The sequence below is a fragment of the Lingula anatina genome, chromosome 2 (genome assembly GCF_051362555.1).
Source record: "Lingula anatina isolate TDL-2025a chromosome 2, LinAna3.0, whole genome shotgun sequence".
NCBI lineage: Eukaryota > Metazoa > Brachiopoda > Lingulata > Lingulida > Lingulidae > Lingula > Lingula anatina.
In genome coordinates this window covers 31877804-31887939 of record NC_141768.1, presented here as the reverse complement: position 1 = coordinate 31887939, position 10136 = coordinate 31877804, and the positions used below count along the sequence as shown (strand labels likewise).

Genomic DNA, 10136 nt, shown 5'->3' with positions numbered 1-10136 from the left:
ACAGAAGCAGAAATATATAATTTCATACAAAAAGTTGTGAAAAAAAAAACACTAATGGAGCAAAACTGTCTGATGAACAGACACATACTGAAGATTTCAGAAGTAGAAACATAAAAGAAATCTGTCTAAGGGTCTATTCCCACAACTTTAGATCGATCTATCAACGCGGGGAGTCTCACCAGACTACCGTCAGATAATCCCCTTTAAGTGTCCGTCCCCGCCCACTACAAGCCGTAAGGGGCAATTAATTAACTTTCGTGTCCGCCCGGCTGACAGCTATTCAGCGCGAACCCCCAGGGAGTTAGGTCGATCCAAAGTAGGTCGATCTAATCTATGGAAATGGGGTGTAAAAGTGGTGGACAACAAACTAAGTGATAACAAGAAGTGTACATATAGTTTCAGAGACATACACGTGTGTGTGTGTGTATATATATATATATATATATATATATATATATATATATATATATATATATATATATATAACAAGCGTGAATGTGGAACAGAGTGCTCAACAGTACGGAGCATTTGTACACAATTAAAATGAATAAATAAATAAATAAACAAAAGACATGCAATAACCCGACTCCGAGTTTCACGGGCATACCCAGAAGGTATGCCCGATCGTCAGGAGGTTTATTTGAAAATGGTTATATTAGCCGTTTTACATACACAGCGTGATGACACTTACGTCGCACGCCGTGTTAGTTACGTCACTTTATGCCGACACATGGTAATTATCTCAGTTCTTTTATTCAGAGTATCTGGTGTTATCATTATCAACAGTTTTTCGTCTAAGCAAAGATTGCATAGGTGCTGATTCCTCCTTTGCGGCGTTGATTTCTTTATGATGTCCCATCTAATGTAATACTGGGTTTTATTTTCTGTTAATTTCCAAATGTATTTGGATAACTCAGTATCTGCAGCATATTTCTTGTCTCTAAATGACTTGGTGTGATTATTGTATCTCAACTTAAATTGCCCACCACAAAGCCCTATATATTTCATGCATTTGTCCTTAGTAGTGACTGATGCTTGGTACACACTGTTGCTAGACAAGCATTCCCCTCTCAAAGGACACTTACTAGGAGCTCTACAATTACATTTCTTATCTTGAGTGTTAATATATACTTATATATATATATATAAGTAATATTGATTACTAAGTAATATTGATTATAAGTAATATTGATTACTTAATATATACTTAAATATATATATATAAGTAATATTGATTACTCCTGCAAGTTTGAACACAAAAGAACAATTATTTTATCAATTAATGCACTGTCTTTATTGCATATATGCTGAAAAGAGAGAGAGAGAGAGAAAAAAACAGTATAACCTTTAGAAAAATGGTTGGACTTAGCTGACATTTTTAACTTGACCTGCATTTTATGAATATTAATCAATTTTGTAAGTTTAAAGACAATAGGTAAAGCGTTTTTTGGCTTAATGTGTTACCTCTGAAAGTGCACCAGGACTGCAGCAAGGTGTTCAGTTCACAAATATTATCTCCAGACTTGTTAATTAATTTGATTGGAGTCACTTGCTTGTGCACTCGACTCATTTTATGGCCTTACCTGTAATTATGTAGGTGCATTACAAAGGGTGACAACAGATGCAGGAAATCGAAACCACAGAACACAAAGTATCAAACAAACAACGTCTTTATTTGTGCTGAGAACACTAAAGAGTCAGAAGTCATCTGCTTTATCCCATTGTATCAAACAAAAAGTCATTCTTTGCACCGAGAATATTAATTAAAGAATCAACTCTGATGTCATCCATTTTATATCTGTATCATACAAACAACTGAGAACTCTAAAGGTACATTTTAAGGCCATCATATTTTTTTCCTCCACTCCCATCCCACATCTCTTGTCATTGCAAAAGAAATGTGTATATATAAGCTGCTCTGAATAGGACATCTCTGAAGTTGTCTGGTCGATCCCCCTCGGCAACGTCAATTTCATACCAATCTACAATCACGACCCCACCCAGTCCCATGTTTCTTTCCTGTAAGTTTAAGAAGAGTAGGTTGCTTGGTTTTCTTTAATGGTCAGGAGGGGGGGGAGTTGGGGGTGTGTCCAGAACAACAGGCCTTGGAATGGGAAGCCGACTTCCAGAAAAGTTAACCAATAAGACAGGTTTTAGTCCCGTTACTTTCCTGCAAGTTTGAGAAGAGTAGAGAAGAGTAAGTGACATGGTTTTTCTTTAATGGTCACTATGGAGGCAGTGCCAAAATAGGTTTTTTTCTTCAATTTTGATGCAATATTACATAAAGCTTAACAGCATAATGACCATCAATTTTTAATAATAAAATGAAAGTAACTTGGATATTCAGAAAATGTTACTTGCAAAGGTCTTTAAGCTCATGGAAGTTCAAATGCCAATTTGTGAAAAATTAAACTTTCACAAAAAACTGTATAACTTCAAGAAAAAGTAACCAATCGGACTACTTTTCCAACTGAAGCTGTATTTTAGTTCAAGGTTTCTTTCCTGTGAGTTAAGAAGAGTAAGAGTAAGAGATATTCAGAAAATGTGCCTAGCAAAGGTCTTCAAGCCCATGGAAGTTCAAAGTCAAAATGCCAAAATGTAAACAAGAGATAACTGTACTGAAATGAATTTCCATTTTCAACACCTTTTTAACATACAACAAAATTATCAATTTACTATAATTTTTATATGATCAACTGACAAAATTGCTGATATAGGAAAAATATCAAGAGAACAATTCTTAATGTCCAATTTGCTCCATTCTGAGATGCTGAACATAGTGAATGATTGAATCTGATAAACTGCAATGATATGAGTTTTTCCATTTTTGACACTTCTTTCTGTAGACTGTGTCTGTACATAAAAAATTGTATTTTCAAAATTTTGGATGAAGTGTCATCAAATTAATCATGTGAAATTATATCAGGTCACAACTTCCAAATTGCCAAGTTTCAATCATATCGGGTATGGATAAGTGTGTGTGTTGGGAGGGGGGGGGGGGGGGGGGGAGAGAGAGAGAGAAAGGGATGCAAATTGACCAAGCAAGACATTAAGTACATTGAGCATATGAAAAATTGGCCAATCAACATAGTGGAAAATCTACTGACAGGCCAGGAGCTGATAGGCAATAGATGGAGGTTAAATTACTCAAGTGGATGGGCAAGCTATGTTGTAAAGTTTGTCAATAAACAAATGAAGCCTATAATGATCATGTCACTTGATTAAATGACAGAAAGGCACAAGTGGTCAACCATTAATGGGTCAATGCAAATTCAGGGATGAGACTGCCCCCAGTGAAAAAGTCGGGAAGTATGGAATGGGGTCCAGGGGGCTGCCTGGGCCAGTGATCATTTTGGCTCTTAAAAATGTTGAGGAACTGCCCATAGTCAGGCCTACCCAACTACCAGACTCGGCACATAAGGATCCTGAATTAACGGACCACATCGGACCACACTACCCGTTTTCAAGGTATGCGTCTGATAACATTTCGGAGTATCATACCCCAGAACAAATTTTGTAGGACGACTGCGGGCTCATCCTGTCGGTGTTCTGACTGATACTCCAAAATGCGATCCGACACACACCTTGAAAACGGGTAGTGTTGTCTGATATACCGGTTAATTCAGGATCCTTATGTGCCGAGTCTGGTAGTTGGGTAGGCCTGATAGTCTCTTCCTTTAAACCAGGTATTAAAGTTTATTAAAGAATTGACAGCCATTTCCAGTTGGTAGGTAAGAGTTCAGCAAATTAAACATACCCCAACCAAATGCAAACAAAAGGTTAGTTATTTTATTTTATAAATTAATTGTTGGGTTTGCAATGATGTAGATACCATGCTGTTGGAACAAAGGAATGCATGTATTGGGCCACAGTTCTAACATAACACAGTAGGAAAATAATTTCATTGTATGGCGCCAGTGGCAAATGCAATTTAGGCTCAATACATACCTCTTAGCTACAAGCAAGAAATTGAACAAATGCCATGGATGGCTTATAAATAATATGATATACAAATATGAGATTGAAATAATTTGTACGTCAAATTGTGTTCAACAGTGTTAGTCATGAGTCTACACTCCTGACATTTTCAGCTTTATTTTCAAAAATTGTTTTTCCCTTTTTTTACAGTTACAGATACATTGATTTTTTTTTTCAGTTATGCAATGCAGGAGAAGTTTTAAAAGTTCAACATTTTAGGAATTATTTGCCATTATTTTTTTAATGGCCTGCATTAATGGCCTAAAAAGAAAACATTATCAATAATGACAGACAGTTCCCATCCAGCCCATACCCTTTTTAAATTTTTACCTAGCAATTCGAGACTCTTAGCTTTTAAGGGTAGTAAGTGATTTTTAAATAGCTTTTATCCTTCGGCAGTAACTATTTTTAACTCTAACATGTAATTTTAATTTTCATTTTTTATATTTCAATGGCGCTACTACAGGGCAAAAGATTCCCGATTTTATACATTTGTATTTTATTGGCTTAATAAATTATTATTATTATTATTGATCATCTTATGTAGCATTTTGATAGGTCATCAAAAATATGCAGTAAGGTCAAAATATTTTCTTTTATTAACAAAAACTCATAGAAAAGACTATAATTGTCTCTGTATTAAAAAGACTTACGTAAATAATATTTACAGATTTGACATTCTTCATTTGGGTTTCTAAATTAAACAATACAAACTTAAACCATTCCTCAACTGCCTCTTTCACTTGACTTTGTACAAATGCATCCTTCTGTACACTATAGAATAATCTAACTGGCTTTTGCCAGTATATGTATTTCAATATAAAAAAGTTTATCCTGAAAAGGTCACTGTGTCTTACCAAAGATAATATCAGTGCCAATTTGAACAGCTTTCATATCGAGATCCCTTTTCATTCTGCCATACTTTTTCATTTTACAGAATTACCATAACAATTTACAAATATAAAAAAGTTCCATTCTTTAATATACTTTAATATACCCAACAAATAACAATATTGCTAGAAACACTACCCAGAAATTTTGCTCATTTTACTTGTCAACAAGTATACTGCCAGAATTCATCATAATTCATCTTTCCCTTTGGTGTCTTTGTCTTTACTTTTGTTTTTCTTCTTATCCTTCATGTCATTTTTGCCCTTATTTTTGATTTTCTTCATCTTGTTTACATCATCTGTTTTCTTCTGGTCATCTTTCACAGTGTTTCCTCCCACACTGTCCTACAAAAATAAAAAAAATATCGAAATCATGTCACAGACATACTCTATATAAAATCTTAACCCGCAGTCATTCAAATGAGTGATTATAGGAAGTCTTTCACTTAAAATCAACAAGAGCTACACTCTCCCCTCATTCATCACATCAAATGAATAAATAATCTGTATTTCCGCCCCCTTCTTGTTAATCATATTACTTAAAATGTGTAATTAGAGTTGAAATTGTGGATTTCTGACTTGAAATATCAGTGTAAACTAAGTGAGCTGTAGGCCTACTTTACACTAAAATATTGCAGGCATCGATATAGAGGCCTATATATCGTAACCATGCTGTTAAATCAAATACATATCTAAAGATGTTATATGTGACTGTTAGGGATATACACTCATTTGGTTTTAGGGGCATTTTTTGGCGAAATGGAATCACTTTCTCTGTCAACTAGTACACTGCTATCCTCTTGCAATACATACCTTGAACACCTATTGCTAATATTAGAGGTGTCCTGGCATACATCACTCAGATGTCAGTGTATTACCTCAAACATAACTATATCTATAATTTGATTAATTAAATAATAATAATGAGAACTGAGTTGCCTTAACAGAGGTCTGTATTCTCTCAAGTGCTTTCTAGTCTCCCTAGTGAAATGTGTAAACATCTTGCTGTTACACAAAACTGCCTGTACAGAATACTTTCAGTTGATGTTCCACAATGTAACTGGTAAGACTGATTACATCAGCATGGTTATCTCTCATTAAATTAAACCTAGATATATTTTACAAGCAGTCCTGTATGTGTGATGAACATTACTGTGCCCAGAGTTTCATCCAACATACTGCTGGGCAGCCATCTTCGTCAATTGATTTCTCAGCAACATTCATTTGGTTATCCTGTGTATAACTTGCAATACAAAGAGGAATTTATAGCCAGTAACATTAAGAAAGACCATTATCATTGCAAGTTTGATTTCACTTTTCTACTTCAATTTCAATGGGACCTTCTGGAAATGGCTCGTATTGTTTTACCCACCTGAGTGGCACCTTTCCCTGGGTAGTTCTTGCCCTCTATGGTGACCTCCTCACACCTGTCCTGGGAGACCAGAAAATTCTTCACATCAATGGACATAGCACCATCCTTTAACATAAACAGCACCCTGTTACTTCCTACTACATACCTGCAACCAGAATGATCTTGCCTTACATATTATCTCAAACAGACACAGGTATAAAATGTTGCAAGCTTAAAGTCCTAGGGAAACTTACTGATGCCCTGTTGTTTATAAATCTAAGGGGGTCAATTTGAGATAATATATGTGACCTGATTCTATAAGATGAGGACACAGGTCTTGGTAGTTTATGAGGGGATGCGGTAATGGTGCCCTGTATCTACCTACATACAGCAGAGCTGGCAGATGAGAGATGATGTTACCTCTGAGTTTCTAAATGAGCATTGAACAGACTGGACTGCCACAGCCCAGTTATCTGCTCTGTTTCTTTCTCTGTGGGGTTGCCTGCAAGACAGAAAAACAGAAAAAAAGTCATCACCATCATGCACCTTTCATCATATTGGCTTTTCACATAACAACTTCCATTATCTCTTGAAGGCCTATTGTTTGAAAAATAATACCAAGGTTTGACAGGAACAGACATTCCAAACTCAATCCAAAATGTAGGCCAATGTACCTGAGACTGTTGCAAACATCATGAGTGTTCTCCCCTTCTTAGTCATTCTCAGCAATCCATCTGGGTCATCTGCATCCAGCTTGCCCATGTCCACTTGTGGAGGTGGGCGCTTGTACTCTGGCAGCTCATCCTCTTCTAGAGGCTCATCGTCCTCCTAGAATATTAGGAGAAAATTTTTAATCTTGTTTAAACATGCATTCAGTGATCAAAATCAATCAATGGTAAATGTACAAGGAAAGGAGTTAAATATTTTTGCAATTGAGATTGGAGGCCAAATGCATGGATATCCAATTCTGTCATAACTCAGGAGCTGCAAAGACATTTTTCCTGTACAGATATCTCAATCAGAAGATAAACACTGTACTGAGTTCAAGATAAATTTAATTTGGGAGTCCAATGAGCAAGTTACTTCGATGTTTAAAGCACCACTATGGTGTCATTCTATGTCATTTGCATCATTTTGTGTCATTTCTGTGTTTAGTGAGACTGTTACACTAGGTACCTTTATACATGTACTGGGGACTGCACAGGATTGTAGATGCTGTTTGTTTTTTGTCAAAAAGGTCAAAAGTGAAAAATTTAAAGGACCAGGGCTCAACACAAACGGTTGTCCGCTTGCCCGGGGCAACTAAAATCTGCCATCGGACAAGTAAATTTTATGTCCAGTTGCCCGGCGGGCAAGTGAATGTTTTTCCTTTTGTTAGTACAATGTTAGATCTGATGTTAAAAGATTGAAGCATTACACGTTTTTCCCTTTTTGCACAATAACGTCACAAACTGTAACATACGTCAATGCCAGATTTCTAAAAATAACTGGCAGTCACTATCTCCGTCGGCAGTGCCTCGTTTTCAGAGTGCTGTCATATTCTATACTTTGAAGTATTTAGTCAAACTAAAACGAGGCAAGTTGTTCTTGGAAAAATGTAGCCACGTGATTAAAGTTAAGAAGGCACTCTCTCACATTTATTTGGCACTTTTTGTATTGGTTGGGAAATATTTAGAAGCATATAATTTCCAAGCTTTAACCACGAAAGAAGTGGAAAATAAGCAGTCGCACTGTTGCTAAGTGAGAGTTTGCAGGGACCAGCTTGCGGTGGTTTTGACCGGTTAGCAGACAGCTGAACTGCATGCTTCTGTAACTGATAGAGATTTCCCGGACTTGAAATGCTTATAATTTATATATTAAGCAACAATTTCAGAGAGAAACAGGAGGAAGAGTAAGCTTCCTTAAAGTATGGACATTTTAATTGATGAAGTTGGATAAATATGTTAACTTTTTGAACCAACCTAATAAAAGCAGTGTACTACACAAATACTTGTTTGAGGGAGCCAGTGAGCACTTGTCAGTATCCAGACAGTGTGGCACCGATCGTGGTCTGTCACAAGCATATCAGAGCGCTTTGTTGACCTAGTTTTTTTGACACTGTAATGAATGTGGAAGTCTGTCTAGGAGTATGTTTTGATCTCCTCCACATTTTAAATCATTGGCTTTACTGTTTATTCACTGAAAAAAAGGTAAATGAACTATGTTGATACCACAGATTTCTTAGTTAAAATGCCACCAATTCAATACTTGGCTTCAAAAATTTCAATTCTAAGTAGCCATGGAGAAGGGGGATCCTCATTCTAGCAATTGTAGGCGCTAAGTATGCAATTCTTTATTAATGAATTTTTTTATCATGCTTAGCTTAACTTCATTTACTCCTCAAGACATATGAAACAAGACAATTATGTCACTGTGCCACATAAAATGTTGAAAAATAGCCTAAAATGCACCAAAGTGCACCTTGATTGAGTGCAGAAAAGTGCTATGAAGTAATCAGTGGCATTTTAGATTTTACTATCAAATTATCATTTGTGTTATTTGGTGTTGTCAAGGCAATCCTATAATATATTAAAGTGAATTATATTAAGATTAATTTTTGAAGTTTCAAAGTACTGTTTCTTTTCTATTGATTTTATCAGCTGTTCTGCAGAAATAAAGAAATGTTTTATTTTTATAAATATAAAAAAAAAAAGAAGTTGGAGATAGTGACCGACCTATCTATACTTGATGAGTAAATGTAAAAGAGTTGGTTCTTGTAAGAGCATATATTTTATAAGTAACAATGTTATGTCTATCAGTCACCATCCTGAGGAGTGTGGGCATTGCAACATTTATGCACTTGTATTCTTATAGATATCCTAATTTTATGCTACATCATAGTGGAGGTGTGCCTTCTTTCTTTTGTTTAGAATCTGTGACAAATTTGAAATTTTAGTGATGTGCATTACAAAATGTGACATTCCATCAATCAACCTGCTCATGGAGAAAATAACTCAAAGATGACAAAATTGACACAATTAATTTTTTATAAATCAAAAAAATTTAATGCTTCAAATGAAAAAAACTGCATATCGAGTGGTTTAAAATTTTTCACTAATAATGGGCAAGTTGAGGCAGAGGAAGGGCAAGTAAAAATATCTGGCAGGTTGCCCTGGGGCAACCTGGTTAAAAAATTTATGTTGAGCCCTGAGGACAAGCTTTTAAAATGTTGGCAGAAGGTGGCAAGGCAATATAATGCCAAGTATGAGAACATATATGTTATTTTTTATTTTATTTTGCTATTAATCTTTTAATTTATTATTTATTTAGTTACTATATTTGTTTCTAATGAAAGATTATCTATTTTTGGTCGTTTTATGGTTGGATGAGTTTGAGAAACAAATTGTTAGAAAACTGTCTTACTTGAAAATTCAAACTCAGATATGTGGCTATCTGTACCCGAAATTAAAAGTCCCATGTGCAGACCATGCACAGTAAAAGTCAACTTAGTAAATATTTATGGTAATCTTTACGGGTGTCTTTAAGGGCGTCACTAAGTACCGAAATGTCACGAAATACCACAAAATACACGCAATACCAACGAACTGCCTCCTAAAGATTATTTTAAATAACAAAATGCCCTTCACTGGATTCTTCACCGAAAAAAAAATGATTATTTGATGGCTAACGTGTCGTGGATTAGTTACAGTATTACCTCCCACTGGTCGTAAAGCCTTTCCAAGTCCGCCTCCGTGTAGTCTCTTATGTCTTTCTTTTTCCATTTTTCGTCTTTTGTGCCTTTTTTACTTTCCCCAGATTCGTTGTTGGCTAAGCATAAGCAGCAATACCAATAAATCAAAACAATGATTATTTGGGCATGCCTTTTCCTCAACGACTTCATGGTAAATGAAAAGTTATATGATATTTGTATATAAGTT

General features: G+C 35.5%; 1 protein-coding gene across 1 annotated transcript; it reads right to left on the bottom strand.

Annotated features, from left to right (window-relative positions):
- Positions 1–4559: 4559 nt before the first annotated feature.
- LOC106152646 (LDLR chaperone boca-like) lies at positions 4560–10128 on the bottom strand. Its single transcript, XM_013526318.2, has 5 exons — positions 9914–10128; positions 6894–7047; positions 6640–6721; positions 6241–6385; positions 4560–5213 (listed from the first exon to the last, which is right to left on the bottom strand). The coding sequence occupies exons 1-5, from the start codon at positions 10097–10099 to the stop codon at positions 5058–5060; spliced, it is 723 nt and encodes a 240-aa protein (XP_013381772.2). The 5' UTR covers positions 10100–10128; the 3' UTR covers positions 4560–5057.
- Between the last annotated feature and the right edge of the window lie 8 nt (positions 10129–10136).

What these genes read in the sequence shown, in the direction of transcription:
- LOC106152646 (XM_013526318.2), bottom strand. Translation starts at nt 10,099, where the DNA reads ATGAAGTCGTTGAGGAAAAGGCATGCCCAAATAATCATTGTTTTGATT. An exon ending in GGCTTTACGACCAGTGGGAG is followed by an intron (nt 7,048 to 9,913) that starts GTAATACTGTAA and finishes CTAATATTCTAG; the next exon opens with GAGGACGATGAGCCTCTAGA. An exon ending in GCTCATTTAGAAACTCAGAG is followed by an intron (nt 6,386 to 6,639) that starts GTAACATCATCT and finishes TTCTGGTTGCAG; the next exon opens with GTATGTAGTAGGAAGTAACA.